General features: G+C 37.2%; 1 protein-coding gene across 1 annotated transcript in view; it reads left to right on the forward strand.

The window, feature by feature from the left end:
- C1H1orf141 (chromosome 1 C1orf141 homolog) overlaps window positions 1-15679 on the forward strand; it is a 39887-nt gene extending 24208 nt beyond the window's left edge. Inside the window, 5 exon segments of the mRNA XM_060287815.1 lie at window positions 1175-1246; window positions 8451-8589; window positions 13140-13293; window positions 15037-15457; window positions 15460-15679. Coding sequence (XP_060143798.1) covers window positions 1175-1246; window positions 8451-8589; window positions 13140-13293; window positions 15037-15457; window positions 15460-15623 — 950 coding nt within the window. The 3' untranslated portion in view covers window positions 15624-15679.
- Window positions 15680-24145: the final 8466 nt, after the last annotated feature.

The raw sequence follows: 24145 nt of genomic DNA on the forward strand, positions 1-24145 counted from the left end.
CCCAATTTCTCTCTTATTCAGGCTGCTATAACAAAGTACTATAAACTGGGTGGCTTAAACAACAAATATTTATTTCTCACAGTTCTCACTGGAGGCTGGAAGCCTGAGATCAGTAGGATCAGGTTCTGTTGAGAGTCTTCTTCTTCGTTTGCAGACAGCCACCTTCTTACTTTATTCTCACATGGTGGAGAGAGCATTATTCTCATCATGGACATTCTACCCTTATCACCTCATCTAAACCTAATTACCTCCCCAAAGCCCAACTCCCAAAACCACCACACTGAAAATTAGAGCTTCAACATATGAATTGTGGGAGAGACACAAACATTCAATCCCTAGCAACTACCCTATCTAAATTATACCTCCCTCTCATGCTGTCCCTCACCAAAATCTGTCTATGTCTGTCACGGCATGCATCTCAATTTATAATTGTTCACTCCTTTGTTTCTTTACTTAATTCTTTTCTGTACTATCCAATAAAATGTGTGCATCATTGGGCAGAAATCACAATTCCAGAGTCCAACACCAGGCACTGGCCTGGCACATTGCAGGTGATCAACAAATAACTGTTGATTGAAGGAATACCAGATGTAAGTTTGTTACATCTATTATCTCATTTAATCCTCACAGCATCCCTGTTACATAAGTACTATTATTTCCACTTAACAGATGGGGAAGCTAAAGCTCAGAGGGGTTAAACGATTTTCCTAAAGCTACATAACTCACAAACAGAAAAGTAGTTTTTGGTCCCAGGCTACCTACATCCAAAGTCTGCATGCTTGACCATACATTATACCTACTTAAAAAAAAAAATCCATTAAATGATAATACAAATTAGTAAAACTCATAATTGGAGATGGGGGATTCAGGTTGAGGGGAATCTTTCTCTTTTCAAAGGAATTAATGAGAAGATTTATTTGACTATCAAGTATGATTCTGTTTTATTTAGAAATCTTTTTTTCTAAGAAAACACAGCTTTATTGTACAATAGTAATTGAATGTTATATTCTGTTAATAGAAATTCTTTTTAAAAGCAAATTATTCTAGAATATATTTAGCTCTAACAAACTACATTTCTAAAAAGTTTACAAGTAGAGAAAATGGTTTGTTGAGTTAAATTAGAAGTAGTCTAACAGTATAGAAATATCATTTATGTTTGGATTTCTTTCTTTAGAGCCAGTAGAAGAATATCTAAAATCAAGATCTATTAGATCTTTTCATTATCTTAAGGATACAACTGAGGTAGGTTTAATTTGCATGCTTACAATTATTTAATAGAAATCCAGATTATCCCTAAAAGTTTTATATATTTTTCTACAAATCCCAAATTCAAATGAATTTTAGGATTCAGAAGCATAAAATTTTAAAGTGATTTCATCTCTGATATTATGCAAAACTTTATATATGGCAATAATAGAGAAAATAATATGTTATCTGTTGGACAGGCAATACAGTGGAAATTATTTATTGAATGTTATCATAAAGTTATCAAAGTTAAGACAGGGCCTCATAGAAAATTATATGTGCATAATTTAAATATTTTATTTTAATTTAGAATATAAAAATATACATCCATTTGTTAATCTTTTGATGTGTAGCCAAGACCATTTTTTTTTCTTTTTGCGGTTCACGTGCCTCTCACTGTTGTGGCCTCTCCCATTGCGGAGCACAGGCTCCGGACGCGCAGGTTCAGCGGCCGCGGCTCACGGGCCCAGCCGCTCCGCGGCACGTGGGATCTTCCCGGACCATGGCACGAACCCGTTTACCCTGCATCGGCAGGCGGACTCTCAACCACTGCGCCACCAGGGAAGCCCCAAGACCATTTTGGTTATAGTTATTTAACTCACATAATTACAATAACAATGATTATAACAGGTTTAGCACCAATACTATTGGAAACATTTTTAAAAATTTTATTTTATTGAAGTATAGTTGATTTACAATGTTGTGTTCATTTCTGCTGTATAGCAAAATGATTCAGTTATACATATATATACATTCTTTCATATTCTTTTGCATTATGGTTTATCACAAGATATTGAATATAGTTCTCAGTACTATGCAGTAAGACCTTGTTGTTTATCCATTCTACATATAATAGTTTGCATCTGCTAATCCTAAACTCCTAATCCATCCCTCCCCCACACCTCTCCCTCTTGGCAACCCCAAGTCTGTTCTCTATGTCTGTAGCACCAGAACTATTGACTCTTGCTAACAACCTGAGCAGAGGTACATGGGCATCCTGAAAAGTGACCAACCAGCCTTGACCATTGAGCATGCCTGGATATTATTCAGGAGGTTTTATCTAGGAGACTAGAGAGAGAAATTAATACAGAGAATCAGCAAAGGGAAGTCATTTAAGAGAGTCTCTTAGGTGTTAATTTACTTCTTCTTATTATTATTATTATATTTATTTATTTATTAAACACAAAAGGCAATTTATCGGCTCATGTACATGAAATGTCTATCTTCAGGCATAGCTGGATCCAGGGGCTGATATGATGCCATCATGGGTCAGTCTCCATCTCTCAACAATGGTTTCCTGCCTTGGTTTTCCACTCTGTGGCAAGATGGCAGCTGAAGTGCTGGACCTCCTTCCCCTCTTCTCAGCAGGCTCTTTCTTTCTTTCTTTCTTTTTTAACATCTTTATTGGAGTATAATTGTTTTACAGTGGTGTGTTAGTTTCTGGTTTAGAACAAAGTGAATCAGCTATACATATACATATATCCTCATACCTCCTCCCTCTTGCGGCTCCCTCCCACCCTCCCTATCCCACCCCTCTAGGTGATCACAAAGCACCAAGCTGATCTCCCTGTGCTATGTGGCCGCTTCCCACTAGCTATCTATTTTATATTTGGTAGTACTTGTAAGTCCATGACACTCTCTCACTTGATTTACTTATTATTAACCCTGTTTATTGCTAATCTGGAGAATGAAACATGAAGAAATACATACTTTGCACCATAATTAATAACATGTTATCATTTTATTGCAAATTTATACCTTTTATACTTTTTAAAAATATTGACAAAATACACTGTCTGGCTTATTAGTTTTATCCTCATCTACATGTTTTAAATAGGTTTGTGTTTAATAAAAATCTCCCAAGAAATATAAATATATTGTAACTTCATCATAAGATTACTCATCATAATAAATTTACTAGCATCTTATATAAAACATTTTAATTTTTAAAAAACAAATTAAAATATACATATGCCTTTTTAAATTAAATAATACAGAAAGGCTAATAAGAACACAAAGCCCTTGTACCCGTTCTTCCTGTTCTAATTTCCTCTTTTCAGAAGCAACCATGTTTAACCTTTTGGGGTTTCAATTCCTCTTATGATTAACTCTATAATTCTAAAGAATGAGCTTCTACTGCTAATTTTTTATTTATCAACTTTAAGCATTATCTACTGCATAATCAAAAACAAAGATTTGAATTAGTTTATTTACACTACATCTCACTTCTCTCCCTCTTTCCTCTTCTGTATCTTTTTTTTTTTTTTGGCTGTACGCGGGCTTCTCACTGTTGTGGCCTCTCCCATTGCGGAGCACAGGCTCCAGACGCACAGGCTCAGCGGCCATGGCTCACGGGCCCAGCCGCTCCGCGGCATGTGGGATCCTCCCGGACCGGGCCACAAACCCGTGTCCCCTGCATCGGCAGGCGGACTCTCAACCACTGTGCCACCAGGGAAGCCCCCTCTTCTGTATCTTTGATAGTTACTTTTCTGCTTTTTCTGTTTTAACATTGAAATAATATATCTAAATACTTTTTTCTTTCCTATCAACTTTAATCACTAACTCCTGATTCCTCTTTACTTAAGATGAAAGATCTTAACAGTTTTAGCCTTTCCTCCACATCTTCTTCCCTAGGTCAAGTATATCTTTATTTTTACACTTTTGAGGTCAATGATTATACTCACTTTGTAACTCTGATTAAACCTTTATGTTTTGTCTGTAGATTAATTCTAAAGCTAAAAATGCTTTAAACAGCATTTATATTATTACATTTTTGTAAATAATTGTTTATTGTAGAACAAAGTAGTGTGCTAGGACTATGTTTCTTCTCAAGGGGTGCAGTGTAAAAACAATAGGCGCTCTTTTCTTATTCTCCATCAGTTACTAAAAAATAATGCCATATATTAATTTCCCTTATATTTAGATCTTGACTGTCTTGTGTACTTTTTCTGGAGTTCCTAGTTGCCTTTCTTTTTTCTTGTGGTGAATGATAATAATAGCAAACATCTATGTAGTACGTGAGTGTGCCAAGCACTGTTCAAATGCACATATATGCATATATATGCATTCTTCTTTTCCTGCCTTCTTTTGGATAATTTGAATATTTTTTAACATTTTAATTTATTGACTTTTAGCTGTACCTCTTTGTGTCTGGATTTTTTAGTGGTATCTTTAAGGATTAAAATATACATCATCAACTCTTCAAAGCCTACTTAGAGTAAAATTGTACTATTTCACATAAAGATTTAGAAGCCTTTAAATTGTATAAAACCATTTACTAACCCTGTCTTTCATAATATAGTTTTCATGTGTTACTATAAACCCCATAAGACAATATTATAATTTTTGCTTTCAACACTCCTATATGTTTTAAAGAAAGTAACAGAGTAAAAAAACAACCAAATACAACCAGATCTGATGCTCTTCAGTACTTCCTGAAGATATATTTCCATCTGGTATCATTTCCCTTTATCCTGAAGAACTCCCTCAAGTATATTTTGTAGTGAAGGTCTGCTGGCAACAAATTCTCTGTTTTCTTTTACCTGAAAGTGTCTTAAGGATATTCTGAAGGAAATTTTTACTTGACACAAAACTTTGGCTGATAATTGTTTTTTCTTTCAGCATATTGATGATGTTCCAACATCTACTGGCCTTCACAATTCTGACCGCCATAGTTTCTGATGAGAAATCAGGGGTATTTTGAATTGTTCCCCTGTGTGTATAACTTGTTTTTCTCTGGCTGCTTAAAGATGTTTTCCTCATACTTGGTTTTCAGCAGTTTGATTATGTGCTTAAGCATGGTGTTCTTCTTAATTATCCTGCTTAGGGTTCATTAAGCTTCTGGAATTTATAAATTTATGTCTTTCATCAAATTAAGATCATATTTCATCTCACCACTATTTATTTAAATATTTTTCTACCCCATTCTACCTTTCCTGTCCTTCTGGGATTCTTGTTACACATATATCAGACTTTTCTTTTTTGAGTTCAGCAAGTATTTATTGAGTTCCTACAGCAGCCAGCCTCCTGTCCAGAGACTTGTGGCCTGAGATCACAGGGTAGGGGAGCAGGCTCAGACTTTTCATTATTGTTTTCTCACAGGGACACATATGTCTCTGAATCCCTCTAAAAAACAAAAATTCTCCTCTCTTTTTTCATATTGGGTAACTTCTATTGGTCTGTATTAAAGTTCCCTGACTCTTTACTCTGATGTCTCCATTCTGTTTTAAAGTCAACCAGTGAGTTTTTTTACTTCAGGTATTATACATTTTCAGTTCTAGAATTTCCATTTTTAAAAATAGTTTCTATTTCTCTAAGATTTCCTTTTTTCTCATTCACTGTGAACATATTTTACTTTTTTCATTGAGCATAATTATAATAGCTGCCATAAAATCTGATAATTCCAACATCTGGGTCATTTCAAGGTTGGTTTTGATTGATAGCCTTCTCTGTTGAGACTAGGTTTCATTTTCCTGGTCTTTGCATGTTAAGTTGGATTTATCCTGGACACCACAACTGTTATAATGTGGAGACTCCAGAGTCTGTTATATTCCTACGAAGAGTAATGATGTTACTGTTTAGCAGTCAGCTAACTTGGTTGGGCTCGAAATATACTCTGTCTCTATAGAAGCAGCTCAAATTTCAGTTCAGTTGTTATATCCTTAGCTGCACTGCTTGCAGTTTTCCCTAAACATGCATCGTTCATGGGTCAGCAAGAGACTTGGACAGGGTTTATACATAAAAGATGGGGCTATCATCTTTGGCACTCTTCTTTCTATCATTCCCTTCTCATTTCCCAGAAGTTTTGGTCAGCCTGAACTTTTTCCTCTGGTTCTTCTGGCCAGAAAGAACTTAAGTTTTCTATCAGAGTTTTAGATGTCCTATACTTTGGCCTGCCTTCAAACTAAAAGCCATAAAAATAGAAACTTCACTCTACGCAAGTCAGTAATTCCAAGTTTCAATGCTTTTTCTTTGTCACCTGCTTTTGTTCATTCTCCAGGACCTTCAGGCAACTTGTGTGTGTGTGTATGTGTTTGTGTTTTCTAGAGTATTTTGTCTAGAGTTTATAGTTTTTATCTGAGAGAGAGTGGCTCTGATAGAGGCTTACTCAGCCATATTGAAAAAGAATTTTCCAGAGTTTTTACTACTTCCTTTATTTTTTCCTACTGCATTGCTCAATATTTCCTAAACATCTATAAATAATAGTGCTGATAGGTGTCACTATTGTCATGCCACACACTAGTGTATTGTCATTAACCATAATATTAGTTAGTGGTTTTATATGGGTATAATTTTTTAAATTTTGCTAAGATATTCTTTATCATATTAAGAAAGTATTCTCTTTAGTTTTATTACAGTTCTTATCAATGATGGTTACTGAATTTATCAAATGTATTTTAAATATTACAGCTATTAAAATAATTACATTATTTTTCTCCTTTGATCTACTGGGACATAAATTATAATAACTTAGAACTATTAGGAGCTTTTAATTTCTTTTATTTTTTTTTGCGGTACGCGGGCCTCTCACTGTTGTGGCCTCTCCCATTGCGGAGCACAGGCTCCGGATGCGCAGGCTCAGCGGCCATGGCTCACGGGCCCAGCCACTCTGAGGCATGTGGGATCTTCCCGGACCGGGACACGAACCCGTGTCCCCTGCATCAGCAGGCAGACTCTCAACCACTGCTCCACCAGGGAAGCCCAGGAGCTTTTAATTTCTTGATAATTTTGTTTGGCCATTACAAATTGTTCCATTAGTACAGTGTTGAGTAGTATTTTATTTTGAATTTGTGAAATCACCTGAAGTCGTATGTGAAATTAGCTTGTAGGCTTCTTCTGGTGCATCTTTTCAGACTTCGGTGTCAAGACTATGTCAGCTATGAAAAGAACTGAAAAGTCTTTGTTGTTATTTATTTTTTAATTTAACTGACATTATATTGCATAAGAATTGTTTGTTGCATAAAAATTTGAAAGAACCTATGTATAAATCTATTTGGGCTGGGTTACTTTTTTAAAGGTAGTTATTTGAAACTTCTTTACATTTCTTTTAAGAATTTTTGGTATGCTCAAATTTTCTACTTCTTCTCAAGTCAATTTTGGCCATTTTTCTTTACATTGAAGTTTATCTGTTTGACTCTGAAGACATCGATAGTCTATCCCTCTCACAACCATCCTTCTTGACTATTGAAAATTACCCTTTATACACTACAAATGATAAATGCTCCCCTGCCCCACCTGGCTTTGAATATGCTGTTGATTGTCTTAATGAATACCCTGGACATATGTTGTTGGCCTCTCCTGATATGTTCTTATCTCCAAATCCCAGCATTAAGTTCTTCCTCACTGATGAAGTGTTTCCTGTCTAGTCCAGCCCTCTCTTCTAAACTCCTCCGCATTTAAAGATTGTATTGATTGCTTTGGTTCTTAGTGATATTATCTTATTACATTATTTGCCAATGACTCATGTATGCTAATCATATATATTTAGAATGTGAATTCTTTATGGCCTGGATTTTTGTCATATTTAAAATTTTTATCTCATATTATCCAGAATGAAATATATTCTGTTCCTAGTGTGAAAAAAAATTGTAGGTACTAAACAAATATTTGTTTGGTTGGTTGATGGACAGTCACAAGTTACGCAGTTTATACTTACATATGCATGTTTATTTTGGGTATCTAAATAATTATATTTAAATAGAAATATACAGGGACAGTCTGAGACACTAGGTAAAGCTGGATCACTTTTTTCCAGTTTCTCCCCCTTTACTCAGAACTATTCTGCTGTACCTGCTCTGTGTATGAGACAGTAAAGTTTCTGTTTAAACCAAGAGGGCTTTTTTTTCTCAGTACTTAAACTTTAGACTTTCTCTGCATTTGGAGAAATACATTTTATATGAAAATAATGGCTAAGTTTTAGAGACAAAGAAAATAAAATTTAGTAAAAAGTGCGAGCATAGGCAAATTTTTAAATTTCTGTAGACGTGTTCCCTCATCTAAGAAGTGGTAATAACATCTATTTCATAGGGATTTTTTTTTGAGGATTAAATAATCATTATATTTGAAATTATTTAAAGATCTAGTCAGCTGTTAGTTATCATAATTAGCTATTCCAAATATGAATAATCAAGTATAAATTATTTACAATATTGACATGGAAAAAATAATTTCTAAGATAGTTTCCCCTTTTCTTTATGTTTAGGAAGAACATGCTAAACCCTTCCATGAACTGTATTCACAGCATAGACAACAACAACGTAGAAGAACATTGGGATCTACAATCTTTTCTCCTGCACCCAGCATTCAGTCTAATGCTTATAAGAATGAAAAAGACTCTATTTACAGGTATACACATTGTGTGTTTATATTGAAGTAACTGAAAATTAACTGCATCTAACTTCAAGATATAGGCATTAAGAAAATCTTTAGCCAAGGAATATCAGTATCTAATCATATTACCACATTATTTCACTACTTAATAACATCTGAAGACTCTATAACAAAAATGGTAAAGCTTAGATTCCTTAGTATGGCATATAATATCTTTCCAGTCGTCTATTCTGTCCTTTGCTTATACTGAGTCTAATCACAGCAAACAGTTTATTCCAACTACTGTGTGATTGACCCACTCTGTTCTTTATGCTCAGAACATACTTCTCCTGATAGATTCCTATTCATCTTGAATAGTTGGGACACTTTTAGCTGCAATTAAAAGAAAACTAACTACATATGATTTAGACAAAAAAGATATTTATAATCTCAAATAACAAGAAGTCCATCAGTAAGGCAGCTCCAGGTTAATTCAGGGGTTTAATGATGCCATCAAATATCCAGCTTCTCCATCTTTCCTCAACTTGCCTCTACTGTCTCAGCAACTAGCTTGTCCTCCTAGCCTTGCTGTACAAGATGGTGACCACTATTGAAGATAACTGGTAACAGCACCCACTGAAAAGGAGAAAAGCTCTTTGACCCTTTTTTTCTTTTAAAGATTTATTTTATTATTTTTGGCTGCGTGGGGTCTTAGTTGGAACGCAGGATCTTCATTGAGGCATGTGGGATCTTTCGTTGCGGCATGCAGGCTCTTCCTTGTGGTGCGTGGACTTCTCTCTAGTTGTGGTATGCGGGTTTTCTCTCTCTAGTTGTGGTGCACAGGCTCCAGGGCTCAAGGGCTCTGTAGTTTGCAGCACACGGGCTCTAGTCGAGGTGTGCAAGCTCAGTAGCTGTGGCACACTGGCTTAGTTGCACTGTGGCATGTGGGATCTTAGTTCCCTGACGAGGGATGGAACCTGCGTCCCCTACCTTGTGAGGCAGATTCTTTATCACTGGACCACCAGGGAAGTCCCTCTTTGACCCTTTTGTAAGAATGAGGAAAATGCTCCCCAAAGCCCTCCAGCAGACCTCCCCTGGTGTCTCTTTGGCTAGAATAGCTTCATACACTCATATCTAAAAACCAGTAAATCATTATCAGCTTTTAACACAACCCACAGTATGAAATACTTTTTATATCACAATGATTGATATCTATATCAATATCTATATGTATCTATCAATCTATCTGTCTGTGGAGCAGAAGATTCAGATTCATAGACCCCTAATTATTTGTCTTTCTGTTAGTTGAAATTGATTGCAGTATTTTAGTGTTTTGAACAATTGTTACTAAGGATCTATGTGATACACTCTATTCTATTCTACTTTTTAAAATGTTGGTCAGGAGATGCTAAATTGATTATTGTCTAAATTGATGGGTTGTAGCTCACATTTTGAAAAGCACAGGCTTAGATTATTCCAGGTTCATTCCCTTGATTTAGGAAGGCGCTCAGCCTCCCTTGGAGGACAGGGTTGCTTGGAGAAAAATGAATAGGATCGGAGTTCTGTTAGCAAAAAAGGGGGAAAAAAGACTCTTAAGTAGGCAACCCTCTTTTTAACGCATTATCCTTTAAGTTCTACTCAGATGTCACATCTTCTCTGAAATGTTCCTTGATAGCAGTGGCGGGCTGTTCTACGTGTGCCCTTATATGTTTTGGCCCCTGACACCTGTCTCATCTCATCTTACTCCACTCTCCTCATCACTGCACTCCAGCAACACTGGCCTTCCAGTGAGCATTCCAAGCTGGTTTCATACTCAGACCTTTACACTTGCTATTCCCCCAGCTCTTCACCTGGCTGTCTCCTTCCCTTTCTCAGATTTCAACTCAAATATCCCCTTCTGAGAGAGGTCTCCCATAGCCACCTTAGATGAAGTATTATGTTTATATTTTTCTGTAATACTTACAAGTAGTTGAAATTATTTTATATATATGTTTTGTTGGTTGGTTTGTTTGTCTTTTGACTATTTCCTCTCTCTAGAGCAGAGCTTCCTAACCAATAAACTGTGGTAATTTTGTGCTCAGAGAGGGTTATAGGTGTGCTGAAATGCTGATCCTTCAACCTTCAAAACTGTGGAGTTGGCCCCATGGTAGCCAGGCTACAAGTGTTCTCAAGTGTTTATCTCAGTGTACTGAACAAAGACTATTAACTAATATGTTTGTCATTATGTGGAAAAGGTTGGGAAACATTGCACTAAGATACAAACTACTTGAGGATAAGAAAAAAACTGAATTTATTGCCAACAGCATGTGTGTCTGGGAACATGTTTAAGAAAGTAGAGAAATGCTGGAGTGGCCAGCAGGCATATTTGGAAGAGTTCTGCCCTGGACACTTTATTCATGCCAGGTGGCAAAGTCTGTTTGGCATGTGCTAACTGACCTCTCTCCATACCAAGTGTTTAACCATTTGAGGCTTCCTACTGGCTAATGATGACTTTACATTTTAGAGAGATTTGGGAATGCCTTTCTTCAACAAAAATCCCCCAAGACCAGTTTTATGTTAGCCAAACATTAGATCCTTGATCTCAGTCTTTTCCAGTTCTATCTTGTTCACTTAAGAAGTTTTTACTGGGCTTCCCTGGTGATGCAGTGGTTGAGAGTCCGCCTGCCAATGCAGGGGACATGGGTTCGTGTCCCGGTCTGGGAGGATCCCACATGCCGCGGAGCAACTAGGCCTGTGAGCCATGGCTGCTGAGCCTGTGCTCCACAACGGGAGAGGCCACAACAGTGAGAGGCCCGCGTACTGCAAAAAAAAAAAGAGAAGTTTTTACTGAATAGCTACTACAGATCAAGCACAATACCAAGTACTTTCCATGTTATTTTACATTGAAAAATATTTTATACAAAGTATTTTCTAAATGCCATAATATATATGTGTCTTTTGTGAAAATCTTTTATAATTTCAGCTCAAACTGAAAAAAAAAACCTAGGGGATCATTTGATTTGGTTGGTCACTTAGAAGATTAAGTTAATAAAAGGTAATTTATTTAATTTTTTTAATTTTATTTTGTTCAAAGATGTTTCTAAGAAGAAGAGTTCTGCCTTTTATTTTCTTGTAGACCAGAATGAATTTATTCTGTCTTATTATGGACATCTAGGCCCGTACTACAATCCAATGACCGTTCTAAGACTGCTCAGCTAGTCACATTCACATTCAGACAAGGTCATACACATGTGACACAAGGTCACATTCAGACCTTGAGCACATGCTCTATCTGCTGCAAGTTCACAGTCAAATGGAGAGGAAGACAATGAAAAATGAATGGAGAGAATACAATTGCATTTTTATAGTAGATACAAATTTAATTACACTACAACATGGATGTGAAAAAAAGGTAGCTTTTTATTTTTATATAGTTCTGATACTTCTCATGAGATCCTCAAACCCTGTGTAATGAAAAAAATTCATATTAATCCATTGTGTTTTAAACTTTGTTTGGAGTAAAAATGCACAGCCTCTTTAGGCTTAACACAGTCTTTCTGTTTCTTTCTACCATGGTGTCTTAGTATATGAGTGAGGCGCTCACTGGACTTTGTGACATTGAGGAAAAGGTACTTGGCCAGGGATCTTGGTCAGTGCCCTTGTACTGCTGACCTCATTCCTAGATGTTCTGTGGCTACTGACATTTGTGCTTCATGAACACATAGTCTGTTCTCTGTGAACCTGGATAGGGTCCACTCTCAACTATCACTAGTATGGTAGAACTCATTTAGTTCTTGTCATGTCTTCATCTCTTCTTAGACCGTCTATTTATACCTCACCCAAGTCAAGCCTTTGCTATGGGTCACTGCACCCCTGCAATGACAAGCTTGTTGCAAGCCTAATCTCAGTGTCCATGTCACGTGTGGACCAAGGGAGATCTGGAATGAAAACTATATCCTCTCTCTGCCTAACCACACCATTTCATCCTGATAACAAAGCTAGGGTCACCCTGTGTTGGCAGGAAGCTGCCCTGCAAAGCACTTTCATCCCAGAATCTCAACAAAGGATGTGGCAAATATATCTCTCTTCCTTTGTTGTTCTCCTCAACCTACATAATATACTTCCTCTCCACTCAAAAACCAAAGAGGCACACATACTACGGTCTTGCTTCCACCCCTGCTTTTGCTATTTTCCCCCACAAACCAAGCAGGAAAGGATGGTCTTGTCAGGTTGAAAGTATGGCAGAGGGTTTGAGGGAGATGTTAGCAGTAGTGATTTTTTTTTTAATTGGGGTATAGCTGTTTTACAATGTTCTGTTAGTTTCTACTGTACAATGAAGTGGAGTTCCCTGTGCTATACAGCAGGTTCTAATTAGTTATCTATTTTATACATATTAGTGTATATATGTCAATCCCAATTCATCCCACCCACCCCATGCCCCCGCTTTCCCCCCTTGGTGTCCATACGTTTGTTCTATAGCAGTAATGACGTTGAGGAATGGGAAAGGCAGACAAGAACAGACAAGCTGAAATCAGCCCTATAAACATTTATGCTGAACTTGTGTTCATTTTCAGAATAGAATCTCCTCCAGAGATGAATGATTTTAGTACAAAAGACAATAAATCCATCAGAAATGATCAATTAAATGAGTATTCAGTAAGAAAGAAAAGCTTGCCCCCCTTGTGCTTTGAGGATGAACTGAAAAAGTCAAATGCCAAGATAATCGACATTAGTCCAGCAAAGACAGCAACTTCTTACACGGTAATAAAAACATCTACTACTGTTCAGTAAAAATGTGTATTATTACTCCTTGTGGGAATGTCATACTCCAGTGCCCAGAATCTTTGATAAATTCTCCTTCCCTCTTGGCTTCATATTCTGAAGTGACAACAACACAAGTTCTTAGTGTTCTTTTTAGAACCTCCACCCCAAATCTGGGGATTCCTCTGCACCAGCTGAAAATTTTGTGTTTTTCTTTATAAAGAACGATTTATCAAATTTTCTTGATTATAAAAGAAATATAAAGATGGTATTTTTTTAATGACTGGATTATGTTTCACTTTTCTATCAATCTATTTTAACTATTTCAACCAGAAAATACATTTATCAAAGGCCATCTGGTAGCTCAGAGTCTCTGGGATGCTGGAGAGACAATCTGGCTTGAAAGCTCTCCAATCAGGACTAACCCTGTTACAGCCCCACGTTGCTCCACTGGGGCCCATGCTGTTGTCACAGATAAAAGTTTACAACTCTGACTCTGGGCAGGGGACACTGTTTCTAAGATCTTTGCCAGTGCTGCCCTTCCGCTAGATATATCTACCACCATCCTCACTAGAATAGTTTTCACAGTGCCTACTTTTCAAAATGCTTGCTTTTTCTGAACTGAAGACTGTCTTAGGTGTGTCTGAGTGGCAGAGCCTAGGTCACACACCTACGCCCTAACCTCAAGCGAGGCTGATAAAGTGAGTTTTTGCCTCTACCTAAGTGTACTTTGACTCGGAAGGTGGAAAATTCCCTAAGGTATTGATTAGACAGACCAAAAATTTGACAGACCGCTACTCCTATCACTAAATAGGTAACATGGGCATCACCAGTGGATTGCAAAACTAGATCTTTTGTAATTTTTTCAGTGATCGTATGCATTAATATGCCTTTCACACTAAGGACACTAATATACAATGAGATGATCCTAATTTCTTACTTCATTAATTATATTTCTAAAAGAAAAGTAGCAATCATTGACTTAAAGTTTACAGACTAAGTACTAGTTCTACTCATATTTGATGAGTTTCTGTGGAGTTAATCTTTTTTCCTTACAATGGAAATGTGGAAAAGAGTTCAGTGAGTAGCTCATACATACAGATTTTGCTACTACTGTGATAAAAGTAATCTATTTTTAAGTCAATCTATTACTTCGGCTATTTTATTCCACAGATATATATTGAGCACTTTTTATTGGACTAAGTATTGTGCTAAATGTTGGGGTATAGTAATGAATATAATTATTTTAAAGAAAATTTTCCACTGTCTGAACTTACTAGGATACTCAGACTGTAATTTTGGCTTATAATCAGTTATATTTCTTTTGATTTTTGACTCAATCCATTTTTTGGTATGCTGCTTATTTCTGGACATGGAAACCTAAGAAATGACAGAACAATGTTCCATCCCACCAACTATCATATTTCCCAGTGACAACACCAAACATAAAGACTTTATATCTCACTCTATTTCAAAAAGGGTTTTAGGAGGCCAAAAGTTCAGATTTTACTCCTAACATCTGAACAGAGTGTCAAGAGAAAGAAGTGTGTCACATACAAGGACATCTTTTTTGTATGTTTAAATACCATTATTGTTTATATTAAAAACTTCTATGTAGTCATTTCTAGTATGTAGTATTCTAGTATTTCTAGAATACTTTACGATTTTATTTTCATGTTTTAAAAATTATAGCCTTCTTGCCTCAATAGACTGATGACAAATACTCTCTTCTTTAATCCACAGGAAGAAAATGATACAAATCCCATAATTTTCCATGAGACTGGATATGTACAAATGTTACTTTTGACAAAAAACAGGCTTCCTCCCCATTCTATGGAAAATGGGAATGGTTACCCATATAAAAGATCAAATATTGTTTTAGAAAGAAATTGTGGAATGCTCAAATCTGTAGCTAGAGGTCAATTTACTACTCCTTCCAAACCCAAAATAACTCTGCCTACAACACAGAAGAAAGCTATACAAGCAGTATCTTTTGAAGTAAGCCGTAGAGTTGTAGATGATAAACTAAGGAAGAAAACTAGCAAGCAGATATTTGAAAACGTATCTTGGAATAAACTTTATAACTTTTCACAGACTTTTTCCAGCCTAACAAAAAAATCTGTGGGTTTCCTTGATAAAACTGTTATTCAAGAAATGAGTGCTAAAACGGCAAATTTGAAAAAACGTTTTCTACAGTAAAAATAATGAGCAAATTGAGTGCCTCGCCTGTCAAATATTGCTCAAAGCCTTCAAAAAATATACTCAAAGTCCATAAAATAAATAATGTAACACCATTGGATGATTTGTTAAACTTGTCAAGTAAAAATTAAGCACCTCATAAAATATTGTTTATACAGCAAAATTTGGGTAACAGGAAGCAAATAAAGTTCCAAGATCACAGAAGAAATCCTTGTCTAAATGGTAATGTTCTAGTGGATGGTAGAAGAAAACAAAGTATAGAAATTGGAATTACAAACCAACAGTGGTATACTATTTTTAGTAAATAAGAGGACAAAATTAGGAAATAATGATCAACAAGAGGAACTAGTTCAGGAATTTCTCTTATCTCAATTAGATCCCTCAATCATCAGCATTCCTGCAGTAAAGTAGATTCAGGACCAAGAATGGCACAGACTGACTCTGGAAATTTGCTGTCGGAAGCCAAATAACATCAATAACCTTGCTCCATAATTGGATATCAAACAAGACAAATATACCATTAACTTGATGCATGTGGAATTAATCGTTGTAGCAGCATTTTGGATAATCATTAGAAACCAGTATTACATTAGCAATTCATGCAATTAAAAGACTTTGTAAAATTTCAAATACCTTTTTGTTAGTAAACATTGGAACTTCTTTACTATATAATGCCTTTACCAAGTATAACTTTGACTTTTTTCTGAATTGCTAAATAATTTAAAAGAATAATTTATCTTTAATAAGATAAATAATTTTGGCAGCAAATCCTTAAAGGATTAAAAGTTCTAAATATATTATTATATTGCTATTTTATCTACTCATTAACTTCTCGTGAACCCAAACACTATAAAGACGGAATTCACCTTAGAAACAAGTTGCATTTGAAGAGTTCATTGGCAATCCGCTAGTTTAAGGACTTTGAAAAAAAAAAATCTTAACTGTTAGTACTTGAGGAGAAGTAGGTTAATTAGAAGCATTTCAGTTAAAGGAAGGTTTTGGAGGTCTTTTGGAAACTTTCCAGGGTAAGGAGGTAAACTTGTTCAGGCTTCTCTGTTTCCACTGACTGGAGGTTTTCTTTATTGTGCGTCATCAGTGTTACTCTTGGACATCTTTTCACAGTAGAGGCAGATTTTGGCTCTCAAATAGGATGACAAGTAGAGAAAATGGAGATGAAGGAAAGATAGTGTAACTGGAGACTTTGTAAATGAGGGAAGAGCAAGAGAAAAAGGGTTCAAGATAAGGTGGTGGGTTCAGGTATGTAGGAAGTAGTAGGGTGGAAACACACAAGCTTTCCCTGGCTCTTTACCTTTCTTTTTGTTACTGGCTGGGGAGGAGAAGCAGCAGCTGCAGCAACTCAAAGTCATGAAGTCCTCTTTCTTTCTTTCCAGAAAACAGGGATTGACCCTCTTGCTCTCTTTACTTGCTCTTATCCACTCTCCCCCTACCTCTACCCCACCCCCATATTCACTCCTCCCCTGCTCACTGCAAAGCAAAATAGTTTCCCTAACTACCCTGCTGGCTCAGAAGAGAAAACACAGACTCTTCTTAACCACTAACAATAAAAATGACAAGAAAGAGAAAATATACCTAATAATAGCCCAAGTAATGACGGTAGGGTTTCCTGATATTCAGTACAAGAGAAACAGGTGTAGGCCCTGGGTTTGGGCAGTTATGAGTAAACTTGGGCAAATAATGTAAACTGAGTCTCACTTTTCCGTATCCCTGCCTTAAGATGAAGACAACAATACCTTATTTTACTGTATTATCATTTTTAAGATTAAAACAACAGTGTGGAGTATCTTGAGTATGGTAAGCATTCATTTAAATTTCCCTTTTTATTCCCATCCTTTCTCCTGCTCTTAGTGTAAGCATAACATCTTAAAAGATGTTCCCCCAAGTGTCTTACTACCATCTTTTCTAAATTAAATGCTAAACCTAACTACAATCAGTGTCCAGACTTCAGCCCAAAGTAGACTCAAATTAGAACTGAGGATTTTGTATGTTATTTTTGGAAGTTTCTGCTGGAACTTGTGAGTTTTATCCTTTAGAAAGGCACTAAATCAACGTAAAAATTCCATTTGGCTGAGATTGGCCATTGACATAGCTGGACAGCAGGGAGCAGTGGATTCTGGGAAGATGGTGACATAAACTCAGCACCTTTCTCTTCCACTCTCAGATTTAATCTATTATCTCCTCAGCCAAATAGATGCTGGCATCTGCAAGACGTGGGGTGCAAGATTAGACATGGTTTCTATTCTGATGCTGAGATCTGAATATGGCCCTAGAAACCAGTCTCTGAGTTAGAAGGTAATAATGGAAGTTGTGCTGTATCCAGGGACTAGCTAGCATTTGGGATCTGTGGATTACCCAGGGAAAGGTTGTCTTTGGTCCTGTGTAAGTACGTGTTCCTGGTCTCATTGGTCCCCAGGAGACCAACAAGGAAACTGTGAACCTATGAACAAACTGGGAAGTCAGAGGTCCATGAATTTTCCTTCAGATGCCTCAACAGAGGTCGTGTTCTGCTTGCTCTTATAGTACCAGTCCATAATGGGCAGGATTTTACCTTCTACCATTTACACAACTGTGGTCACTAGATATTGCAAAAAACAGACCTGAGCTTCCCTGAGCCAACTAAGAAAAACAACAAGCCATCTAAAGGGGCACAGCAAGTAGACGGTGGCCAGCCAGGCAGGATGTAATGGAGAAAAGGGCAAAATTATGAGACTTGCCAGAGGTTTCACCTAGGGATGGGGAGGAATAAGCAAACATAGTAATTTTGTAGGATTAACAGTCAGAAAAAAATCTGAAAAAATAAAGTTTTTTCCTGTTTGCTTATCCTGCCAAGTCCTGCTCATTCAGCAATCAGCTATTAAATAAATAGAACAGTTAAAGATGCTAGAGGAGACAGGGATAATTTGACAAGAAAAATAATAAAAGCACTTAAGTTGATTCAAGTGCAGCACGGACACCCCCCCACACACACTCATTACACTATTTGTTATAAAACACTGGTTGTATGTATTACTCTCAATTGTAATCTGGATTGATAGAAGAGTTAACTGTTACCTGAATAGAAAATATAAGAAGACTTCCAAAATAAGGAGAAATGGAATTAATTAAAAAATGTATGGAAAATGAGAAAGAACAAACATAATATCATAAAAACATTGATATCAAGTATCTGTCATACTACATTTGAACTGGTTGAATTTTCTCTTTAAGAAACAGAGACTCTCAGACTGAGTTAAAAATAACACTTAACTATACAATCAGCTCTCTGTATCCATGAGTTCTACATCTGTGGATTCAACCAACCACAGATAGAAAGTAGTCCAAAAAAAAAAAGAATTCTGGAAAATACCAAAAACCAAAACTTGAATTTGCCTAGAACCAGCAACTAGTTACATTTACACTGTATTTATAAATATTTACATAGCATTTACATTGTATTAGGTATTATAAGTGATCTAGAGATTATTTAAAGTATATGGGAGGATGTGTATAGGTTTTATACAAATACTACTCCATTTTATATAAGGAACTTGAGCATGATGGATTTTGGTATCTGTTGGGGGCCTTGGAACCAATCCCCTGTGGATACAAACGGATGACTGTATACTGTTTATAAGAAATATCATTAAAGCAATAAAGAAAGCTTGAAAATAAAGGAGTGAAGATGGAGATATCAGACTAATGAAACAAAAAGAGATTGGAGTGGCATTATTAATATCAGACGTTAAAATTTAGGATTAGAAACAATAAATAAGACAAAGAAGGACCTTATGCCTTATGTAATAATGAAAACACAATATCTGAAAAAGATATAACAGCATCTTTGGTGCACTATATATGTACCAAACAACAGAACAGTTAGTTATATAAAGCAAAGGCTATTGGAAATCTCAGGAGAACTTAAAAAACATAAAATTATTGTGGAAGACCTCAATTCACCTCTTTCAGAGTTAAACAGGTAAAAAAGAAGTATGAATATGGAGTAATTATATAATGCAATTAATAAAATTGATGTAGTGGATATAAACCCCGTTTCATTGTTTCTTTGAAACAGAGAAAATAAATTTTTGACTTTGTCCATAGAAAATGGATTATGTGCGAGGCTACACAAAAACACTTAACTTTTTTTTTAAATGAATGTAGAGACCTTTTAAAAAAATAACCCAATAAAAAGAAATCAAAATTAAACAGAATCCAAATATATTAACTATTTAAAAATAAAGAAAGGATAAAGAAGAAATCAAAACTCAAACTATAAAGTGAAAAATAATGAAAAGGAAGCCACTTCATTTCAAAGCTTATGGAACAACAGCAAAAGCTGGTTAAAAGAAAAGTGTAGGTCTTATTTTTCTTTCCTCTCTCTCACCCTTCTCCTCCTTCCCATCCTCCCGTCCCCCTCCTCCTCCTCCTCCTTCTTCTTCATTTCTACCTTCTTCCTTCTTCCTCTTTCTTTCTTCTTAGTGAAAAGAGTTCAGTGAAAATGATCCCGAGGTTCTTATTTTGGAAAACAGAAAACATATAAAGCAAACCAAAAGCAATTATGAGTAAGACATTAATACAGATAAACATTAAAAATACTTTAGAAATAAAAATACAGTATAAAAAATAGATAAAAGCAAAAGTTGTTGTTTTGTGTGTTTGTTTTTAAAACACACTAAAATGGATAAGCTCTTCTCAAACCTGATTTAAGGGAAAGGAGCAAAAAAAGCACTATAAGATTATGAATGAGAAAAGAAACAACCATAGACGTAGGAGCGAGCAAAAGAATCATAGGAAATATTACATGCAAATTTATGCCAACACATTTGAAAGTCTAAAAAAAAAAAAAGGTTAATTTCATATCAAAAAAGAAATGCCCAGAATTGACCCCTAGGAATGGATATTTTGAATAAACCAACTTCCTAGAAGACAGTGACAAGCACCAGGACTAAATGAGTTCAAAAATAATTTTTCTTATTTTCTTATTGAAGCCAGTGTGGTAAGTAGAATTTCAAAGATGTCTCTCCACGATTCTTGATCCTTATTTTTCAAACACTAGATACAGTTGTGAATGGACTTTGTAAATGGGTTTAAGTTTATTAACCATCTGACCTCAAATATGGAGATTATTTGGAATTATTGGTGGGCCTGAGGTAATCACATGATCCCTTAGGAGCAGAGGAATGCAGAAGTCAGAGAGATGTGGCAGAAGTGAAGGTAAGAAAGATGGGAGAGAAGTAGAGGTTGGAGACTTTAATTCATAAAGGCAAAACTTTTAAACACTTGTTTACGATATTTTCAATTTGTTCACAATTACTCATTTCCTCCCTACCTTTTCCATGTGTCTCCATAGTTGGAGTGTATCTCCCTACTCCATTGACGTGGGCTTGGCCATGGGACTTACTTTAACCAATAGAATGTGAGTAGACATGACTTACATGATTCAACGTTGCCCCTCTTGCTCCTGTCCTCCACCATGAGATCAGCATGTCTCAAGTAGTGGCCACTCCTTGAACCTGGGTGCCAGTATGAGAAGACATTCGGAACCAAGGCAAGCTGAATCCTGCAAAGCCCAGAAGAGCCTCACCCAACCCATAGGCCTCATGTAACATGATCAAAAAATAATTTTTTGACATTGTAAGTCACTAAGACAATGTACAATTGTTTCCACAACAAAGTCAGACTATTACAATCTCTTTGGGACTTTAATCTTTGAATTTAATTTCTCACAAGAAATTTTATAGTTGAGGGAGTTGTATTCAAAATTGGGCATTTCTGTGTTAGCATTTTATTATTGGAGTGTATTAATCTCATAACAGTGCCTCTGATGACTTATGCTGGTGATGGGCTGGCCATAATTTGAGATGGGAAATAAAATAGGAAATGAAATTTTTACTCTTGACACATCATGGTCTCCAAGTTAATTGAATTAACATAATTGTTACTGAGTCCAAGCTTGTACTGCTCACTGCATGACAGGTCAATAAATCGAGAGACAAGGTGTTGGGGCAAGGAATAGTGACTTTATTCAGAAAGCCAGCAGACCAAGAAGATGGCAGACTAGTGTCCCAAATTGCCTCTTACCTGAGTTAGAATTCAGACTTCTTTTATACTAAGAGTGGAGGGGATGTGGCTGGTTGCTGCACACTGAGGGGATGTGATAATCCTTTGTTCTTGCAGCTGCCCAGGCAGGTCTGGTCATGATGTGCCTATAAACCTCCAACAAGACAACTGTTATTCTGTTTTGCAACTTTATATAAATGAAAAGTGTTACACATTTAAATAAAGGTCAAGGGAGGCAGAGCCTCGAGGATGGGCTGTCCTGTAGTTTTCAGGTTGCAGGCAACACTGTTTTACAAAGGTGCAGAGCCAGCATGACTAGGCGCAGGCAACAGAGCACAAAGGTTGGAGCTAAAGGAATAGATCCAATACAGAATCAGGTTTGTTCTTCTCTGTTAAATAACGATTAATGTGTATTTCAGAGCCTTCTGAACACAAAATTAACACTGTTAACCAATATTCCTAGGAGAATCCAAAAAGGTACACTGCTGGAGCGATCTCATAAAGGTAGGAGCAGGACTTCCCTGATAGCTGCTAAAATCCTCTCCAAAGGGTGCTAGACACACCCCTGATTGAACATAACTTAATGATTAAATTCAAAAGGTAAGGGAAAGTTAGACAAGAGCACGTATTCCCCCTCCCTTCTTGTTGCCCTGTGGACAGAGGGACTTCTCTATGGTAACGCCCATGGTCTCCTGCCCTACACATGGCACCACTTTTCTCCACCGAGGAGTGAGAAGCCTCATTAGGGGTGGAAGCAATTAGCCCAAGTTTCTTGACTGCATGGGACTAATCTGTTAAAAGGCTGTTAACACTAGGGAATTGATTCTTTTCTTCCCTCTTTGACCCAATTCAGAGGGAGCAGCAATATATGGGGTAAATGTGTGCATTCTGCAGACTCCAATATTCCGTTGGGTGGGCAATCCCATCCTTGGAGACAGGGAAGCAGACACAGTCCTAAACAAGTCCATTTAGCTCTCAAACCTAAGCCACACTCTCCAAATAGCTTGAACTGTGTTATGATTGCCATCAAACTACCTGCTGCATCTATTTCCCAGTTACTCCCAAATTTGGGTGGGGAAAATGGACCTTATTCTTTAGCTTCCTCAAATTCCAACATATATTTTCCGATGTACTTTCCCAAAATGCCTCTTGTCAAAGATTACGATTCAATCATGTAACACTGAGTGTGGATATGGAAGGAGTGGCAGGGAGAGAACCACCAGAGCAATTCAAACTGCAAGTCATCAATCTTCCCTTGAGTCCTGAGCCACTGTCCTGGAACTCAGTCTAATAGCCTGGGCTAGCATCAAATAGATCCCAAAATGGCTTAGACCAAAAATGACTTCTCTTATATCAAGAAACCCATGCTTGGTTTTCTTTCTCCGGGGACCCCCTACCTCTCTGCTTACAGTAGTAATAATAAATACCAGAACCTCACTCTCCTCTTGCGCTTTTGTGACTATAATGCTATTGGCTAAAATCAATCTGAAGTCTGGGTTTAAGACAGGCCTGAGACTAGAGTGAGGCTAGAGAAGTGCCTAGGGCACCACATTTAAGGAGGCACTTTCTATCAGGGCCTGAGAGTGAGTGCTTTTTATATGTGTTACCCTAGGTGTCTCTCTTGCCTCATTCTAGTCCCAGCTCTGAGTTAGCAGTGCCCACAAGGTAATCCATAGAAATCAACCTCCCAGGGCACAGAGCTGGGTGGTAAGTAGATTTAAGGATCAATTGGGGGCTTCCCTGGTGGCGCAGTGGTTGGGAGTCCGCCTGCTGATGCAGGGGATGTGGGTTCGTGCCCCGGTCCGGGAGGATCCCACATGCCGCGGAGCGGCTGGGCCTGTGAGCCATGGCCGCTGAGCCTGCGCGTCCAGAGCCTGTGCTCTGCGACGGGAGAGGCCACAACAGTGAGAGGCCCGTGTACCACAAAAAAGAAAAAAAAAAAAAGATCAATTGGAAGGTAGTACACACTGTCAGAAAGTTCTTTACTAATAATAAGTTAAAAATCTATGGGGAATCCCCTGGCGGTCTAGTGGTTAGGACTCAGTCACTGCCAGGGGGCTGGGTTCAATTCCTGGTTGGGGAACTAAGATCCCAAAAGCCGTGCGGCACAGCCAAAAAAAAACAAAAACAAAAAAACACACTGACTTGTGTTTAAAAAAACAAAAAAAGCTGATTAACATCCTATAGGGAAATGAATTTAAAATTTTGAGGTTATCTTTCCCACCAGAGGGAAATCAATTATATCTCTACAGATAAAATTTATTTGCATTGCTGTGAACAAGTCATTTGCATTACAGTTGATTTTCTACAAGTAGAAAGCCCATCAAAGGTGCATACCCCCGGGCTTCCCTGGTGGCGCAGTGGTTGAGAGTCCGCCTGCCGATGCAGGGAACATGGGCTCGAGCCCCAGTCCGCGAAGATCCCACATGCTGCGGAGCGGCTGGGCCTGTGAGTCATGGCCTCTGAACCTGCGTGTCGGGAGCCTGTGCTCCGCAACGGGAGAGGCCACAATGGTGAGAGGCCCGTGTACCGCAAAAAAAAAAAAAAAAAAAAAAAGTGCACACCCCTATAGAATTAATCTACCAAGGATCCATCC

Source organism: Globicephala melas, chromosome 1 (genome assembly GCF_963455315.2).
Source record: "Globicephala melas chromosome 1, mGloMel1.2, whole genome shotgun sequence".
NCBI lineage: Eukaryota > Metazoa > Chordata > Mammalia > Artiodactyla > Delphinidae > Globicephala > Globicephala melas.